The 20295-nt window shown below is 41.4% G+C and overlaps 1 protein-coding gene across 1 annotated transcript in view; it reads left to right on the plus strand.

Moving 5' to 3' along the window:
* Positions 1-19019, plus strand: part of GYS1 (glycogen synthase 1) — a 42620-nt gene extending 23601 nt beyond the window's left edge. Inside the window, exons 6-16 of the mRNA XM_075190819.1 lie at positions 1866-1983; positions 3926-4046; positions 4150-4256; positions 5170-5229; positions 5739-5817; positions 6288-6401; positions 12195-12321; positions 13932-14027; positions 14114-14277; positions 15476-15556; positions 17009-19019. Coding sequence (XP_075046920.1) covers positions 1866-1983; positions 3926-4046; positions 4150-4256; positions 5170-5229; positions 5739-5817; positions 6288-6401; positions 12195-12321; positions 13932-14027; positions 14114-14277; positions 15476-15556; positions 17009-17329 — 1388 coding nt within the window. The 3' untranslated portion in view covers positions 17330-19019. The remainder of the gene's footprint in view (positions 1-1865; positions 1984-3925; positions 4047-4149; positions 4257-5169; positions 5230-5738; positions 5818-6287; positions 6402-12194; positions 12322-13931; positions 14028-14113; positions 14278-15475; positions 15557-17008) is intronic.
* The last annotated feature ends 1276 nt before the right edge of the window (positions 19020-20295 follow it).

Consider the following 20295-nt stretch of genomic DNA (forward strand, 5'->3'; position numbering starts at 1 on the left):
GGGGGTATTCAATTGTTCCTCCGGGCACTATTACCGTTTATACGGTAATTACTCGCCCAATTTCAGCTCGCAGCTCCCTGAGCAGCGAGCTGAAATTGAGCGAGTAATTACCGAATGAACGGTAATTACGCGCAATATTACCGTATAAACGGTAATAGTTTTAACGCGCTCGTTCCGGCGGCGCCCGGAGGAACAATTGAATATCCCCCTTACTGTATCATTTAGCCTTAATAAAACAAAGGAAATAAGTAAGGGCATATTGAGAGTAGTGTGTAATTAGCATTTGTTCTGGAAGATCTGCAAATCTCCCTCACTTTTTTTTTTATTTTATTTATGCCTCATTTATTAATTCTTTAGTTTGCTGAGTCCAAGTAAATAAACAGAGGGTTCAAGAAAAGAAACTGGTTGCATCGTAGTGCAATATTTGAATTATTGATGGATGGTTCAATAATAGGAGGAATATTCCTACTTTAAAAAGGAAGGTAACACCCTCCCCCCCCCCCCCCCCTCCCACAGTCAGTCATGGCAGTCTTGGTGCAGTCAACTACTGGCTCTACATACATTGAGGATGCGATAGCAGAGAATAGGTTATCCATAATCATGGGAGATCAATAAAAGAGTCTCCCTTGCTTTGAACCAGCAATGCTTTTCAAGGCATTGTCACTTGTGCTTCCATACACTCATCCTCTTTATTTATATGGCTCCACAGAATCCACAGTGCTGCACAGAACAGAATAGTATACAGATAAGTAAGAGACGAAAAACAATAGAATCCGTGTAAATCAACACGAGACTATAGAGAAAACTACATAAGACAACTAGAACTAAGGAAACGTTACAAAGAGGTGGAGGAGATAAGAGGTAGAGAGGGCCAAATTTGTGAGAGGTGAAATAGAGGATTAGGGCAGTAAACTGAACGCTAGAGGTGGAGTGAGAGGGGCAGGTGGAGCGTGAGGAGCGGCAGGTGGAGCTGGATAGATAGGTGTGAACAGGAGAGTTTTGAGGGAGCGTTTGAAAGATTGGAGGTTGGGCCGAGTTTTATTGGGCAGAGCAGGGAGTTCCAAACGTGGGGAGCAGCACCGGCACAGTTCTAACGGGAGTTTGAGGTGGTGATAGGTGATGAGAGGCGGAGGTCATGCACAGAACGTAGCGGGTGAGTAGGGGACTATTTCTTGACAAGGTCTGAGATGTAGGAAGGGGAGTCATTAAATTAGGCTTTATAAGTGAGGATAAAAAGCTTGAATTGTATCCTAACAGAGGGTTTTGCAGAGAGGCATAGCGGAAGAGGAACGCTGGGAGAGGAAGATTAGTTGCGATGCCACATTCATAAACTCCTGAGAAAGGGGTCATAGATCCTTAAAATGCATTAAATTGTTTATCCTTGTGAATGGAAACGGCTTCATATAATTTTTATTAATAAACTCCTCAAGTCTGGGTAAGTGCTAAAGAAGAGATCGAATTACTAATTACTTTTTCCTAATATATGCTTATGTGTATGACTTGTCTCTTCCTCCTTTACCTAAAATCACATATAGGACTAAATGGATCAACCTTTTGACTTTGAGGGCTAGATTTACTAAACTGCAGGTTTGAAAAAGTGGAGATGTTGCCTATAGCAACCAATCGGATTCTAGCTATAATTTATTTAGTGCATTCTACAAAATGACAGCTAGAATCCGATTGGTTGCTATAGGCAACATCTCCACTTTTTGAAACCCGCAGTTTAGTAAATATAGAGCCCCTTTTGTTGTGGCAAAGGAAACGGTTCTGGAAGATAATTATTGCAGACTATACATATAAAGTGACGTATAAATCCTGTGCTGTTCTGGAAGCTCTGACCCTATCGTTCTGATATTTGAACACAGATGTAGTGACCCCAAACGGTTTGAATGTGAAGAAGTTCTCTGCCATGCACGAGTTTCAGAACCTCCACGCTCAAAGTAAGAATCGCATCCAGGAGTTTATCCGGGGTCATTTTTATGGGTAAGACATCTGTGCCTGCTCATCTCCTACAAGAGTAGACCTCTGTCCATGTTCACAAAATGAATTCCCTTCAGTTTGTCAGCCCTCCTGCCATATGTAGTAGAGATGTTATTTTGTGTAACTAACCTAAATTGCAGAGAGAGCTTTGTTTTTGCATTAGACCATGACCAATACAGGCAATTAGTTGCTTCCTAACAAATGCAGAACAAGCTGAATCATGCAGCCTATGAAATGTTATTCAATCTCATCAGGCTCGGTACCAAGGGATTGGCGAATAGCAGATGTGGTGCCGTTGTTTAAAAAGGGGACGAGATCACAACCAGGGAATTATAGACCTGTAAGCCTGACATCAATAGTAGGGTATATTAAGGCATAGTATTCAGGAATACTTGGTACGCAATAAGATATTAGTGGGAATCAGCATGGATTTGTGAGGGATAGGTTATGTCAAACTAATATAATTAGATTCTACGAGGAAGTTAGTGGGAGCTTAGACCAGGGCAGCACAGTAGATGTGGTCTACTTAGATTTTGCAAAGGCCTTTGATACAGTGCCACACAAGAGGTTGGTTTACAAAATAAGGGAACTGGGTCTAGGAAACAACATTTGTACTTTGATCAAAATCTGGTTAGAGAATAGGGAACAGAGAGTTGTGATAAAGGGAACATTTTCTAATTGGTCAAAAGTCTTAAGTGGAGTACCTCAAGGTTCGGTGCTGGGGCCACTCCTTTTTAATATATTTATTAATGAACTTGGTGATGGTTTAGAGAGTAAAGTTTCTATTTTTGCAGATGACACTAAACTCTGTAAGGTAATAAAATCAGAGCAAGATGTAGCTTCTCTACAGAGGGACTTAAATAAACTGGAGGATTGGGCGGCCAAATGGAATATGAGGTTTAACATAGATAAATGTAAGGTTATGCATTTAGGGATCAAAAACAAGAACGCAATCTATAAATTAAATGGAATTAATTTTGGAGAATCTATAAAGGAAAAGGATTTGGGAGTCCTCGTAGACAGTAGACTTAGCAATAGTGCTCAATGTCAAGCAGCAGCTACAAGGGCAAATAAAGTATTGGCATACATAAAAAGGGGCATAGATGCAAGGGAAGACAGTGTAATTTTGCTACTGTATAAATCGTTGGTAAGACCTCATCTTGAATATGGAGTACAGTTCTGGACACTACTATAAAAAAAGATAATTTGGAACTAGAAAGGGTTCAGAGAAGGGCGACAAAATTGATAAAGGGTATGGAGTCATTAAGTTATGAGGAAAGGTTAGCCAGTTTAGGCATGTTTACTTTAGAAAAGAGGCATCTAAGAGGAGATATGATTACTATGTACAAATACATTAAGGGTGAATACAGAGAACTTTCATGGAAACTTTTTACCCCAAGGACTATACACAGGACACGTGGTCACCCCCTAAGGTTAGAGGAGAGGAAATTTCACAACCAGCAAAGGAAGGGGTTCTTTACAGTAAGAGCAGTCAAAATATGGAATTCATTGCCAGGGAAGGTTGTGATGGCAGATTCAATAGATATGTTTAAGAAAGGGTTAGACAAAGTTTTAGCAGAAAAGTGTATCCAGGGATATGACCGTTAATTAAAATGAAGCACAGTAGTGGATATAGGGTAAAAATAGGACTGCAATATTGGGTCTGGGGGGGATTTTCACAACTGAAACAGATTGGCGGTTACTTACTCTGGATCAATTTCAAATATAAGTGCAGGATCGCAGGAGATCCAACATAGGTTGAACTTGATGGACTGGTGTCTTCTTTTTCAACCTCATCAACTAGGTTACTATGTTATATGGGTACCATATCTGTTGATGTTCTACTTGTCCCAAGCAGAGTATCACTCTAGTTTACAGTACAGTTCTAGTGGATATACCCAACCTGTTGTAACAATTCTGCTCTCTCTTTCTCCCTCCCTCTCAGACACCTGGACTTTAATTTAGACAAGACCCTGTTTTTTTTCATTGCTGGTCGCTATGAGTTCTCCAACAAAGGAGCTGACATTTTTCTGGAGGCCTTGGCTAGACTCAACTACCTGCTGAGGGTGAGGATGAAGGGCGTTGGCAAGTTCTGAGGCGGTAGGACATGTGTTATGTGCGTATAATTATCATTGTACATCAGTAATAAGCGTTCTCCTCTGCCCCCAGGTGAATCAGAGTGACACCACCATAGTGGCGTTTTTCATCATGCCCGCACGGACCAATAATTTTAATGTGGAAACCCTGAAGGGTCAAGCAGTACGGAAACAACTGTGGTGAGTGAAAAAAGGATGTCTGGTTTGTAGGTTGAAGTTAGGGCAACTGTCAGGCTGCTGTCCAACATGGGGGAATAAGAATACAGAACGTTTCCAGTCAAAAATTCGTAGTATGCTAAAGCTTTATTGGTGACCTTGTGTGTTGCATGGGAACCACTGTTCCCTGTCAAGCTTCTGAGCACTTAAGCTGCAATTAGAAATATTCCAGTCAGAAAATGCTATTTACTAACCTGCAAGTATGTAAATATTAGTTGTGATGTAATTTCACACAGCAGGGAAATCACAATTCAATGTATTTTTTAAATGGCCATATTATTTAAAGAGAACCTGATCCAGGTTCTACATTGGCTTTTTATGTCCTTAATACATAGTGTTTTGTGCTTCATTAAGTAAGCAAAACAGTTGGTGGTGTTTCCTATGTGTCCCTGTTTATGTGCGTGCACAAAGGAACTGTGACTAAGGTTGTAGTGGCAGCATTTGACCACTAGTTGTCACTGCACACTAGTGCTCAGATGCTGTTTGATAGTCTGCATGTAATAGAGGAGAGGAACCAGTCCAATTACAGGTCACCTGTGGGATGTTCCACCGTTCCGGCGTCATTGTCCACTGCCACAAAACCCTGGCAAGTTGCACTTTTGTCGGGGTTATAGTGTGTACCCTCCTGCATAGTCACCATGGCCTGTCTACTATGTTACAGACAGAGAGCGGGTGGATAGCTGCTGAAGACCAGCGTTGAGAAGACATACGTTTATTTTTGTTTTAGTAAATGACCTACTGATTACAAACACACTATCAAATGGCTTTGGTTCATCTTCCTTCTATACATGTTGTTTAACTTAGCTTTTTTGTTAGTGTATGCCATGCTGAGCGAAGTCACATTGGTTATTCCTCTTCCGTTGTTGTCTCTCCACAGGGATACCGCTAACGCGGTAAAAGAGAAGTTTGGGAAGAAGCTGTACGAGTCCCTACTAGTGTGAGTGAGGCCTCCTGGGTCCAGATTGCCAATCCTCCGGCCTGCACAGTGCATCTAACGTTCTACTTTTTATTGTCATAACCTAATTTCTGTTGAGAAGGAAAAAGGTTTTCATGCATCAAGGACTCTCTTGGTCCTGGACTTATGCGGAGCTCCAGACATTAAATATAGCAGATTAAGCGGCTACTGGGCCATTTTCTTTGGGCAATATGGTCGACCACCAATTAATCAGGTTTTAAACATTGGGGCTGATAATTGTAATTATGTGTTTAGTCCTTTTGAAGACAAGTTTTCAAACTCCCCCCACCCTCCCCCTAATGATCAGATTTGTACAGTTTGGCCGTCCATGTGTGTCCACCTATCAGATCGTTTGGAAGTCAGGCCAAAGACAGGATTGTCAAGTCCTTGGGCAATATCTTGTTGAGAGTGGGATTATTGTTAGATTTAGGTACACATAAAATTATAAGGTAATTGGTCAATATGTGTTAACTGGCTATTTTATATTGCAGAGGGAATTTACCTGACATGAATAAGATGCTTGATAAAGAAGATTTCACTATGATGAAGAGAGCTATTTTTGCTACACAGGTAGGGGAAGCTGACTGCTGACAAGTACAAAACTTATCATGGTCCCAGGGGCAAATGCAGGATTTGTAGAGGGGGGTTTCTACACCACGCCACCAGTGGGTGTGACCAGCATGCATGGGGGAGTGGCTATAATTTTAGACAGTGCTTGGCTGCTCTCCAACTCTTCCTATCCCCATAATATACATGGGCAATGCTGCGTGCACTACTGTTAGGTACATGTAGCTCTCCCTTTTCAAGCAGAGCCGTGTGAAGCTGGAGCAGGGTCCAGCCACCTCAATTATACAGTGCCCCAGGCTTGGAGGGGGGTTTCCAGGCTCTAGGATATCCCCCCCCCCCCCTCGGTTTGCCTATGGGTGCTTCTGATAAAGATGGTACAAGCAGCCTACCTGTTGTTGACTTAACTTACTGGAAATTAAGTTGCTTTGATGTGTGATAAACAATGTGATTTATTGAGTGTTTTCTCTCCACAGAGACAATCATTCCCTCCTATCTGCACCCATAACATGCTCGATGACTCCACAGACTCCATTTTAAACAGTATTCGAAGAATTGGTCTCTTCAACAGCAGTGCTGACCGTGTGAAGGTGAGACAGCCCCAGTGTGCCACACACTGCGCCCTATATGGCAATGCCAAACATAGTCCCATTTATCTTATGTTGCCTCACAGTTACTATCCCTGTTACCTGTGTCTAATGATACCCAAGCCTCATTATCTCCCTTTTTTCCATTTGTAGAGTGCTTTTTTTTTTTTTATTGGCACTTAATTTTTATTTGTGCTAAAATCCTCATCAAACGGAGCGACCATTATGCTCAGCCAGATAAGGGTTCCTGTCTAAATTTGACAGCCAGGCAGGTTGACTGGCCCCCCTCAGGTGTCACTGAGACCTGTTAGTGTGACTGGAAGGCGGATAGCAATCTTCTTCTAACCGAATTCACCAACATGTTTGTTAATGATCTTGTTGGATTTTAATAAGATCGTTGACAGGCGTTGGGTCATCTTAGGTCATCTGCGGCTTTGCAGCGTGTGGCCAGCATGAGAGATGAGCTATGCATGTAGGAGCAGATCTGGTTGGCCAGTTGGGAAGAAGTTTAGATAGGCCTGATATTTTATCTTGTGTGGGCTTCTTCTTTACAATCAAAACCCAGTACAATTGGATCTGATTTAAGGTCGACCAATTTTTTTTTTTATTCTCTCTGGATGAAGTCCCATTGATGGTGAGGTATAGAAAATTTGGTCACTCGCCTACGTCTGTTCATCATGGCCCACCGACATAATTTTTCTGCAATTGGCTTGAAAGACCAGATCGGCCCATATGTGGGCACAATTACTAACGCGTTAACCCCCCTAATGCCTTTTCTATGGGTCTTAGGTTTGTCTTATCTTTCCAGCACTGCTCACAATGGTGCTACCTGGTTAAAATTCCTTTGAACTGTGCTCCAGAAAAACAAAAGGGGGACATTATTCTGGGAACTAGTTTTTATAAAGGTCCCCCGTGAATTTAAGACGTTAACGAAAATTTTGATTGAAGAAAAAAAAAATAATTCATACTTTTCTACTTTGGAGCCTGATGCAGAGTTTGCTGCAATAAAACTTGACACAATTGCGTATAAAGCTGCTGCTATCACTAGGTGTCACTAGATCACTAGATACATGCAGGTCTGCACCAGTAGCAAGTGCTTGGTTTACGCCAAACATTGGTCACATACAGTTATGCAGCAGTAAATCTTCAAAAACCTCTCAATACAGGAGGAACAGATCTGCGTATGTGGGGAAAATGTGCTTAAACACACACATAAAAGTATAATATATGCACATGCAACCAAGAAAGCAAACCAAGTTTGCTATTGCTGGCAACTGTCCTTATCGTCGTCATTATTCGCTATGTGCCGCTGGCCTTGACCACTCACAAATAATATGGCTTTGACAGGGTTATATATATGTCTGTGTCCCAGTCTGCATCGGTTCACAATTCCGCAAGTACACCCGATGTTAGATTGTTTGTGGACATGCTCCATAATGATCCGATATATCACATTATTTTCAGCCATTGGGTGACAGTCTGTGATACTAGGTGTCTGATGTTTCCAGCGACATTGCAGTCTGTGGTCACCTTTATGCCATGAATTTTGCTGAGTAGTTATAGAAATAAAAGGATCCGTTCAAGAATATGTTGTTCCCCCATTAATTGAGCTGGGCCATGTTTTCTGCAACTTTAGAGGACTGGAGTAGCCAGTATCCATTAGCATTTAAGTCCTGTGTCATACCCACCTGTGGCAACCTTTTGAGAAGGACTATAATTGCGGGTGGGGTGGACATGTTTAGGTGGAGCTCCATATGCCTTAGTAAACTTTTTTTAAGCCTATTTTTAAAGTGTTGTATTTTTGTTTTTTGTTTTATTTGTTTAAATCACACTTTAATCTGTGACATTCACAAATTCCTCTAAAGAATTGAGTTATTTGGAACACTTAAAGTATTTAAAAATTTGGTGTTCCAGAAGGCCCTCACCCGCTTTATTTGGAACCATAGACCTCCTAGAGTCTCATCCAATATCTTCAAACGACCAATCCCTGGAGGAGGAAGAGGCCTTCCCGACATCAAATTATACTACTTGGCATCCCACCTTTCGCAAATCGTTGCCTCCTACGCTCCCTCTGGCTCCACTGCATGGCTTGATATAGAATCGGCCCATCTAACCCTGCCCGATCTCTCCTCTCTCTGGGGCGTATCTCCCGCCCGTCGCCCCCCTGCTGTTAGAGCACTGCCTTCTATCAAATTTGATGCTATGCTCTGGGACTCTAACTCCTTCAAACTAAAACTTTCAACTGCAATATCTCCTTTAACCCCCATCTGGCATAACCCGGTGTTCCCTCCTGGATCTGCCTCTACAACCCACCGTAACTGGTCTCGTGCAGGGCTTAAATTTCCAGTAGATTTTTCCAAACCGGGCCGCTGGCTTTCGCTAGCGGATCTCCAACCCCAATCCCCGTCCCAAATCCTCAGCCCCTTTGAATTCTTCCAAATTAATCATTTCTTGCGATCCCTGCCACCAACCTTTGTTCTTAGGGACCTTACTCCATTTGAATCTCTTTGTAGAAAACATCCCTTGGACAAGGGCATGATTTCTCAAATATATAGCATTCTTCTCACTTCTGCCCTTCCCTCTCCAAACCCTCATGAAGACGAGTGGGAAAAGGACCTTGGTCCTCCCCCGGATGAAGAGGCTTGGGAGGACATGAGACTGGGGATAGCTAAGTTCTCCATATCAACTAAACTCAAGGAAACCTCTTACAAAATTTATTACCGTTGGTATTACACTCCCACAAGACTCCATAGAATGTTTCCCTCTTCCTCGCCCTGCTGTTGGCGGGACTGTGGCCAAAGGGGTACGATGTTTCATATTTGGTGGTCTTGCCCGATTATCACCACCTTTTGGGACACTCAGTCCATAGTTTCCTAAATACCCTTTGTGAAGCTCCTATCCCGAAAGATCCCTGGATATTTCTTTTATGTTACACTCCCCAAGACCTGGACAAATTCTCCAAGAAATTAACTGCCCACATCCTGACAGCAGCCAAATCACTCATAGCCCTTAATTGGAAAAAGACCTCACCTCCATCCCTTTTGGCTCTCAAGAAGCAGATTTGGCGCGTGGCCGCTATGGAGGAGATTACGTACTACCTCCACGATAGAGGCCACGTCTTCAGTCAAGTCTGGGCTCCATGGCTAGCCGTGGAACACACCTTTCCCCCTCAACGCTCCACGTCCTCCGACCTGACCCATGTGCGATGACCCTAACTCTTCCCGACACATATCTCCCCCTCTGCTATAGGCTCAACACACAATAGTTATCCTCTAAATACTTACAGTGCTTATCTTTGTGGTCCTACCCCCCTCACCCCTCCCCCACAATCCATTTTGTTCCTACACCCATTTTATATTACTCTTTAAAAATGTAAAAACCGGTCATTTTTGTCTAAAGGTTTCCTAATATGCGATACACCACAATAACTGTTGTGATTTTACTGTGCATGCTACACAGTGTTATCGTTTTGCTGTCTGTATTTTCTTGATTGACCACTGAAAATAAAAAATTATAAAATAAAAATAAAAATTTGGTGTTACTTCAAATACTGTATTTTCTTATCAACTCCATGACAGCCAACACCAATGGGTGAACTCTCTATTCATCGGAGTATAAACTTCTTTTTCTCCTATTGTCTTTTTACTGTCTCTCAGCTGAGTGAGTAGTGTGTAAGGCTGGGTACACACTACAGGGTTTTCAGCCAAATATTAGGCCAATCACACGATAAACGACTGTTCGGCCTGATATCGCATTAGTGTGTACGCTCCAACGATGAACGATTAGCGTTCCAGAGCTCATCGTATCGTTTCATTCGATTTTTAAACTTGACTAAAAATGTCGTTCAACAATGGAACAATGTCGTTCCAATTCTACAGTGTGTCTGCACTCAGGACCGGCAGTGTCCATAGTTCTCTATGGAGTGTGCGGAGTCACAATCTTTTCAGCTGATGGTTATTGCAGATGAAGAGCACAGATCTAAAGATAAATTGTCTAAAATGTGTTTAGTGTGTACACATGGATCGGCATGCTGATCGGTGGCTCCGCTGGGGACGCTAGTTACTACATTGATTTAGCAAATACAAGGCCTGGTTTCTGGGCATTCTCTTCGGGTGTGTGATACCACTTCCGGGTCAGGGTTCATAGGTGTAGTGTCACTTCCAGGTCAGAGGCTAAACGGAGACCTAAGACAGCATGGGCAAACCTCAGAACTTTTTAATGCGCTCTGCACGAGTACCGTGTCTGGAATATTCTGCTGTTCTGCAAGTCTGAGTCCACATTCATAAGGCAGCAGAGCGCCCGTTCTAGGTAAGCCCCTTCTTAGGGGTGCCTGTTAAAGGTTTGTCACGTGCTGCTTCTCTTTCCTTGGAGTATTATTAGGGGGAGTTCTGTGCAGAGTTTTGGAACAGTTTGTGGAATTAATTTCCAGCATGATGAGAGCAATGAAGGACACTTTTGTCACATAGGAGGCTTTGTCAAAGGTTTAACAGAGCCAGACCCTAGACAATTTTGGATCTGGAGGATTTTAGTCCTCGAATGTCTGCCTGGGGCTTGGTGATCTCGAAGGGTTATCGGACGTTGAGTCAGGGGAAAGTGGAGAAGATCCCAGGTAATTATACCCATAAATTTGAATGTACCCCTCAAACATATGAATAGAATCTTGAGGATTGAGGATACACCAGTTTCTTTCTCTCTCCAAGATTCCATTTTTGACTGTTGGTGTAAAGGCAGAGCAGGCCAAGTTCACAGGGTTATTAAGGATCTTATTAATAAGGAAAGGGAACAGCCGGACAGATGTCGGCCTAATCACAAGAGACTTGACTGCATGCATCTTTTTCAAGATTCAAGGTGGCTTCAAGAGGGTTTTCAGTGCCTAAAATATATTGTGTTGTAGGTAGTCTTTCAGCCAGGACCACTATTCGATTAGAGGATGGAGGCCCATTGAAAGGTTCTTTGGATAGGAAAATGGAAATCTATTTAAAGGTGGTGTTACAAACAAATCCTACTCTCCTTCCCAAGGTAGTTTCTACTTTCCATATAAATCGGGAGATCATACTACCATCTCTCTGCCCCCAATCAACTAATGACAAGGAAGAAAGATGACATAGACTGGATCTTGTCAGGAGAATTTGGGTTTCGCTCTCAATTATTTGTCCTTCCTGCTGGACCTTGACAAGGACAAGTCCCTTCCAAACATACTCTTGCAAGATGGATCAGAGAGGTCATTACACAGGCTTACAGTAGTAAAGGACATGGAATTCTAAGAGCTCCTTCTACTTGGGTGGAGGCCACCTCCTGGGCACGGGGGCCTCAACGGGCGATCTTTTCAATGAAGCCAGGATAGTCATCGATGCACACCTTTACCAGACATTATCTTCTGGACGTGACATCTGCTCAAACTCTTCAAGAAGTTATTCAACACATTTGTTGTCACTCTTCAACGTCCGTGTGGATTTTGCTTGAGCCACTCTTTCATGTATTGCTTGGGTACGTCCAATTTGTTATGGCTGCCATGGAGTTGATAAGGAAATGAGACAAATATTACCAAATATTATTATTCTCAGATACCTGGAAGGTATATAGTGCGGTGACTCCTTCTCCTGTTGACTTTTTCCTGTCTCTAGTCAGCTGGCTAGGGAGTTAACCCAATGGTTTGTCCAGGTGCAAATTTGCTTCCTCTAGCTGAATATTTTCCTGCCGCAGTGTTTCTGTGTCCACATTGATTGTATGTACATAAGTGACACCATCTCTTATCCCAATTCTTCTATTTCTTTCTTACCCATCTCTCCCTCACAGGTCATTTTCCACCCAGAGTTTCTCTCCTCTACGAGCCCACTTTTACCGGTGGATTATGAGGAGTTTGTACGTGGATGCCATCTGGGGGTCTTCCCTTCTTACTATGAGCCCTGGGGCTACACGCCTGGTAAGCCATGACTGTCCAGTGTTCAGTGTCATTGGGGTAGAACCATTGGGCATCTCTGCATATAGTTTTCTTTTATGGACAGAATCATCAGTCGTAATGAACAGGTTAAAGAGAAACATAACATTAGACAGCAGACTTACAAACGATAAAGTTGGTGGTGCTCATTGGCTCATGTACATAGAGATCTCTATTAGTTTAGGAATGTGAATTTAAGATACTACTAGTGGTAATAGGGTAAGATGTCACACTTTATTAACATACATCAAAGGCAAGTAGCAATTCTAAGGCACATAGGTATTACGAGTGATTGAATGGTTAAAATAATGAAATGGTATAAATAAATTTATACCATATAACACCAAATTAAAACGGACAGTTATAATAGAACAGCACAAGGCACATATTTAAAACAAATAAATGACACAAGAAATTCAACAATATGTAACACAAGGAATGACCAAGATAAAACAAAGCAAAACAAAAAGTCCAATATCCAACAAAAGGTAACCCCAGAATTGATCAAATAGAGACAGAAAAAATAATCAAATATACAGGTAGCAATCAGTGGATTATTTTTTCTGCCTCTATTTGATCATTTCTTTCTTGTGACCTACAAGGTAGGAAAAATAAATGCAGATATGAAAACAAAGGGTATGGAGGACCCTGCTCATGAGAGAGCTTACATTCTATGTGGGAGAGGGCACAGCTGAAACAAGAGGAGCGAGTGTGGCTCAGATTGGAGATTGGGACAGTTGTGAGGGTGCATTAGTGTGAGTAGTGTTATCGGGGATAAGGTCTCCTATAAAAAAGAGATGGGTTTTCAAAGAGCATCTAAAGATTTGAAGGCTGTGGGAAAGTCTGATTGAGTGTGGTAGGGAATTCCATAAGTGAGGAGCAGCACAGGAGAAGTCTTGTAGGCGGGAGTGAGAGGTGGTTACCAGAGACGAGACAAGGCGCAGGTCAGAGGTAGATCTAAGAGGGCGGGAGGGAGAGTATTTTGATATGAGATATGAGATGTATGCAGGGGTAATGTTGTTGAGGGCTTTGTAGGTAAAGGTGAGTAATTTGAATTTGATTCTGGAGGACACAGGGAGTCAGTGTAGGGATTTTCAAAGTGGTGCAGCAGATGTGGAACGGTAAGAGAGGAAGATCAGTCTTGCAACAGCATTTAGGATGGATTGAAGTGCGGCTATATTGGTGAATGTTACAAATCAGCTGTTCATGTCTGCCAAAAATATGTTCTGTTTTGTGGCCATTTATGTGAACATTTGTGATGCTTGGGACACACTTCCAGGAGATAAACTTAAACATGGATCATTTCTGATAAGAAACTATTATTAAGAGAAATAGACACATCAGATGGTCCAGTTGAACTTTATTTGCTGTCAAAAGTCTACGTAGTTCGGTAAGGCTTTCACATAGGCAATGGGTACACTTTAAGGGGCTATGTGGAGACAGCTATTTTGTGGGCAGAGCCAATATTCGGCCTATTAAATCACTAGGAGCTGGTGACATAAGACAAAATGGCTGCCTCCTCAGTGACTGAACTCTGGCTCAGCTGACTGGTCACCTCTGTTGTAACTGGATGTTGTTCATCCTTCTCCTTCCAGCTGAATGTACTGTAATGGGTATCCCCAGCATTTCCACCAACTTGTCAGGATTTGGCTGTTTCATGGAGGAGCACATCGCTGACCCCTCTGCGTACGGTAAGCAGATCTTCCTTCCAATGCTTCCCTTTGTATGTTATTCACACGTTGCGTCACCATATGTACTTGGCCTTGTCCGCCTGCAGGTATTTACATCTTAGACCGGCGCTTCCGTTCCGTGGACGACTCCTGCACCCAGCTCACCTCCTTCTTGTACAGCTTCTGTCAGCAATCCCGGCGCCAGCGTATCATCCAGAGGAACCGCACGGAGCGCCTCTCTGACCTGCTGGACTGGAAGTATCTGGGCAGGGTGAGGACTTTGATAATACATGACGGTGACCGTCTATATAAACCATATTCTAGTGTGATCAGAACATGCATTTTATCAGTAATGATCCATTCCCTTCTATTGATCTGTGCTCCTTGCACGTCATTTAGAATTAATGTAACATGAGCCTCAAAATGTCTGTAGGTGGACCCTTAGTATTTAGTGGTATGGGTTCAGTCATTGGGGTATATCTGGCCTGAAAAACATGTCACCAGAATAAGCTACTGTTTTATTTATTATATAGTATCTTGTACTGTGCATATATCTAAAGAATAGAGTCCTTCTGTGTCCTGTTTTCCCAGGAGAGGGCCTGTAATTTAGCATGTCTTGTATGCTAATTGCTTGATTTATCTCCCAAGCCAGACTAAAGCTGGGTACACGCTACAAGTTTATCACCCAATTATTGTGCCAATCACAGGATGATAAACAACTGTTGGGTCCAATATCGCATTAGAGTGTATGTTCCCACTATCATGTTTTATAGTACCAAAGCACATCGTATCATTTGATTTGAGTTTATAACCAGACTAAAAATCACGATCGATGATGAAATCATGTTGGGCAAAATTCTGCAGTGTGTACGCACTCGCGACTAGCAGTGTAGGCAGATCTCCATAGAGTTTAGAGTCACGATCTTTTCAGCTGATGGTTATGACAGGTGAGGAGCACAAGTAAATGGTGTATAGTGTGTACACATGTATCCGCATGCTCATCGGCACTTTCAGTCATTGGTATAATCGTTACAGATATATCATTGGGAGATGGTTTCTGTAGTGTGTACCCAACTTTAGACTGCAATTTGCTTTTTCCTGGGTTCAAGTGCTGATAAGGCCGGGGTACTGTGTCGTATGGAAGGAGCCAGCCCAGGAAAGAGCATATTGCCATCTGAAGCACACAGAACAAGCTGGGAAAATGGGAATAGAGAGACTATATATTTCTTGATCTACTTAACCTTGCTATGAATGCATGGTGCACCAAAATATTATTGAATAAGTAAATATAAACCAACCCCCTCCCCAATGACCGAATCTCTTGATGGTCTGGGGTGTTAGTAGCTCTCAAGTGTCATCATTATGTTTTCATGATCGTTATTTAATGGTCTTTTTATGACTTTTTGAGAATTGTAAAGAAATTATGTCTTCAACTTTATTTTAATTTCTCTATTTTTTCAATCTCTCAGTATTACATGTATGCTCGCCACATGTCGCTGGCTAAGGCGTTCCCTGACAACTTTACATATGATCTCCATGAACCAACAGCAGTAAGTGCATCTGACACGGCTTGTTTTTGTTGTCTTATGTCTATGTCCATATTTGTATTACATGCCACACACTTCAGAACGTTCATGAAATACGGGACAATCCGACAAAGGCCAGGACGTTTCCATTGGTTAGAGAGGAGAACTGAGATGAAAGTTCCATCTCAATACTTTCCATTTAGTTGTAGTAATAACATTCCAAAAGAATTCTGCAACCTTCAAAGTTTGAAGGTTATATTGGATATTCAACTGGTTTCTGTGCTGCCAAAAAGTGGAAACTTTGAAATTAATTTGTCATCTTTCCCAATTTTTATAACTTTTTTCCAATATTAAATACTGTTGACGATTGACTGACATTTTGGTTTTGCAGCAATATTGAATTCCAGAAAAGTCAACTATTTTTATATATAATAATTTTTATAACATACCTAGAATTAATTGGATTATCATATATCCATAATTAAACTATAGCGTACGACTGTGTCAACTAATACAAAACCACAGCTGGTTCTGGTATATACAAACCTCTGTTATTGTGCCCCTACCATTCCAGAAACTATTGGAATATTAGCTTTTTCTCTAACACTCTATAGCAGCCAGTTATTATCATATATATATATATATATATATATATATATATATATATATATATATATATATATATATATATATATATATACACATACACATTCAGGTCTGTGGTCAAGGTGACTGCACACTACATGAGAGCTACTGCTTATATGCAATCAGAAATACAGTAAAACAATGCAGATGATGTGGCTTGCTTCTATTGGTCCGGGCTTCAGGAAGGTCCAGGGGGTTGCAGATCATAGGCTGATTCGATCTAAGGAATCCAAAGGTGGGGGTCATCTCTCCAGGGGATGAGCTCTGTTCTTCCCGCAAAAACTCCAATTACAATCAGTCCATTAGCATTTTACAGCCAACATCATATTAAAGGTTTATTCCCTAACATCAATAACTAGAGTATGCAATGTGCGATCTCTTCGCCGAATGAACCAGACAGCTGCTGATGTAAAGGGGATTAATATGATATCAGACATGACACCTTTCCTTTAACCTGAAACATATGTATCACTAATATGCATATAACTTATAATATTACACATAAACACTACTATATTTCGACATAAATAACTGTGTTGCAACTACGATTAATGTGTACTATTTACAAATGTGTGTGTTTGTGCGAATGTATACTAAAGTGTAAAAACTGTTATTGCCACATGTTGTGACTGGATACGCCCTTCCACGCCGTAGCGTGCTCTACGCATAATTTCAGACAAAGACAATCAAGTTTGCTCGATATTAATTGAGATGACTTTATCCAATTTGCTGACTTCGACTATATATATATATATATATCATAACATGTTCTATATCCAATTTGAACCATTAGGCATAATTAAAACTGACTTTCTTTTCTTCTGTTTTTAGGCAACAGGCTTCCGCTATCCACGTCCAGCATCTGTGCCGCCGTCTCCTTCCCTGTCCCGCCACTCGAGCCCGCATCACAGTGAAACGGAAGACGACGAGAGGTATGACGAAGAAGAAGAGGCGGAGAAAGATCGTCAAAACATCAAGCCGCCAGCCATGTCCGCGGTGGGTCCTGTCCCCGAGTGGCGCAAACGCTCCAAAAAAGGTTCCATGGATGCCGGCAACTCCAGTAACGCCAGCAACGCCAGCACCCCCACCAACCCCAGCAGCCCGAGTGACCTCAGCAGTCCCACCAGCTCGCTCATCGAGGAGAGGAACTAAAATGTTTCCCCTGCGTCTTTTTAACCCGAAGACGGAAGTTATTGGTTGTTATCGATAGAAGATGAGAAGGAAAGCATTGATAAAGGAACCGATGTGTATTACATTCGTAGGTCTGTAGACTTATTTTAGGCTCCACCAGGTCAATAGGACACCAGCGTTTACTCCTGCTGGATCCTAAACTCATTTTGCTGCTGGTTGGGACTGCACAATTCTCCAAAGCACTCCCAAAATAATGTGTAAAGGGCTTAAACTACCCCGATTCCTTGGAATACACTGGTTTCTAAACAGTTTCTAAACAGCTATTTTTCACAATCCTATTCCGAACAAAAGATTATTTTTGCCGTGGGGCGTTGTCCTTTAGCTCAGGTCATTTAGAGAGATGTTGCTTTGTGTAGCTTTATGGATAGTTGAAGGGACAGTAATCCCCAAGAACATCCCTTTTTGTTCAGCCGAGCTCGGCCAATGCATTTGGTCAAAGCAGTTTTATTCCCAGTCTTTTTACACCACTTTTCAGTCCACCAAGCATTTCTCCACTTGCATTTCTTGAGGGCAGATAATAGTGAAAGCCTTATGCAATCTATCGGCATTACATGAACCTTATATTATCCAGAAATCTGTATTGTTGCGTGTACCAAGCTAGGACTATCAGTAAGGACATTTCCCATTTGTTAATCAATATACATTACTACCAGTGTAATACTAGATAGGCCCTCGCAATTCTTCCTTGGCTAGTTCATTATATAGCTAATTCCTTCTATTATAACTTTTGGTCTATGTACTTTGGTGTTTGTGCAATGTTCCTGATCAGTGTTCTCCGATAGAGGTCTTCCAGCAACATAAATGATTACCGTTAAGCTGCTAGAGTTAGAACAATCTCAGGATATGGGTTAAATGTGCTACATTGATAGACTGTGCTGCTAGAACGGAGCTAGGCTAGCATCATAAGGGCTCCTTTAATAACATTGCATTTAGGTGCAAAACTTGTACTAGCAACCAATCAGATGCTTGTCGACCGTTTAATGCACAGATAAAAGCTGATTTCTGATTGGTGGTTTTCATTTTTCACCTAATTGTAATGTTGTCAAATGAGCCCTATGAGATCTAATTAAATAACATTGTGCTATGTGTACAAATCTGCCGTAACCCGTACAAATCGTATCCTGGCTGTCATTTTTGTTGCACAGGTTAGAAAATGAAAGCAAATCTCTGATTGGTTGCAATGGCTTACAGCACATGTTATTAAATAAGCCCTAGTTTAAATCTATGGTGTAAAACCATGTGTGCTATTAATTGTGGGGTCCCGATCCTTGTGATGAACATAAGATGATCTCAGGTAGACAGGAAGGTTATACAAAAGTCTTCACTGGCCCTTGTTCTATATTGCCCTGGTGTGCAAGACGCCGTCGATGCTGCTTAAGGCAGAGATCTGCAACGCTGTGTTCCTCTTACTCAATCCAATCTGAAACCATATGAATGTTTCAAGTTCTGAGCTTTTGAGTTTTTTTTTTTTGTTTTGTTTTTTTGTTTTATATTATTTTACACGTTGCTTGACTCTGGTTTACAGCCATGTTGTGATCATGACCGTGCCCTGGTTCATCTTTTATATCTGTGATCATCATGTGGTGGGGCTGTGGAGACTGAATTCTCACATACAAATATATAGTATTTAAAAATAAAATTTTAAATCTGATTGATTAAAGTGATCCATTATTTTATTAATTTCATCTGCTTTGCAGAAGGTGTTGCCAAAGATTTTTTTTGAAAGTGACCAAGAATGATTTCTAGGGTGGGTCACAACAGGTTGACAGGCTCGCTCCTATTTACAAAAATGAACTGTTGTCCTCTCAGGGGGCCTAAACCTATTGGTAAATTGCACTTGCAAGACATAACCCATAACAACCAATCTGGAAAATGTACACAAACAGCCAATTGGTTGCTATGCACTTCATTTTTTTTGTTTTGCAGTTACCTGTATGCCAGTTTTCATAAATGCCTATTGTGAGACACGTTATTCATGTACTGTAGCAACAGTAAAAAAAGGTGACTATACTGATGATAGTTTATTGCAAATCTTGAATTTCGGTCAAAATGTAATTCTTGTGTCTCCCTTCAGTCTCTGTCCATCTTCACTCTTTTGTTTCCCTTTCCCTAGTAGATTCAAATGAGTTGGATTTGTAGAATCCTCTTTGTTAAATAAAAGATTGTCCACTGCGATTAATGTGGTTCCAACGCACAAAGATATATTTAATTGCCAAATATAACAAAGTATAACTGATACATTGCTCTGCGCACTGAATCCAGTAACAGTCATCAAACCTGAAGTCTGTGAAGAGAGCGATACTGTGTTCAGTGGCCTGTTTTATACAGTTTTGAGGGTTTTTTATAAAAAAAAAAAAAAAGATTGATATCATTCTTTATTGGTTCAGAATAGTTTAGTACAATATAGGTCAGTTCAAACAATGCTTCTCCAAAGGTTGGAGCAGCTCTCCAACAGCTGTATACATATTAACATATGCTGCTCAGAGTATTATTGGTTATCAATCTCATACTAATAACTAGAGATTGCAATATGCGATCGCTTATCCGATAATACCGGGTTCCAGCTAGTGAAATGTGGATTAATATAACAATAAACCTACCAGTATGTTTTTTGAAGGGTGGGACGAAACCAGAGTGCTCGGAGGAAACCCACGCAAACACTGGGAGAACATACAAACTCCACACAGATAAGGCTATGGTCGGGAATTGAACTCATGACCCCAGCGCTGTGAGGCAGAAGTGCTAACCACTGAGCCACCGTGCTGCCCATAACATTTAGATTTAGGAATAGTAGTGATTGTGATAATAGTTCATGACGCAATGAACAAGAAAAAATAAAATTGCTTAAAATAAACTAATCAAAGCTCCCAAAAGAGTGAATCTGCATCTAGCCTTAAATTGTTGCAGCCCTGTATTCAATTATAATG

The sequence above is a fragment of the Mixophyes fleayi genome, chromosome 11 (assembly GCF_038048845.1).
Source record: "Mixophyes fleayi isolate aMixFle1 chromosome 11, aMixFle1.hap1, whole genome shotgun sequence".
Classification (NCBI taxonomy): Eukaryota; Metazoa; Chordata; class Amphibia; order Anura; family Limnodynastidae; genus Mixophyes; species Mixophyes fleayi.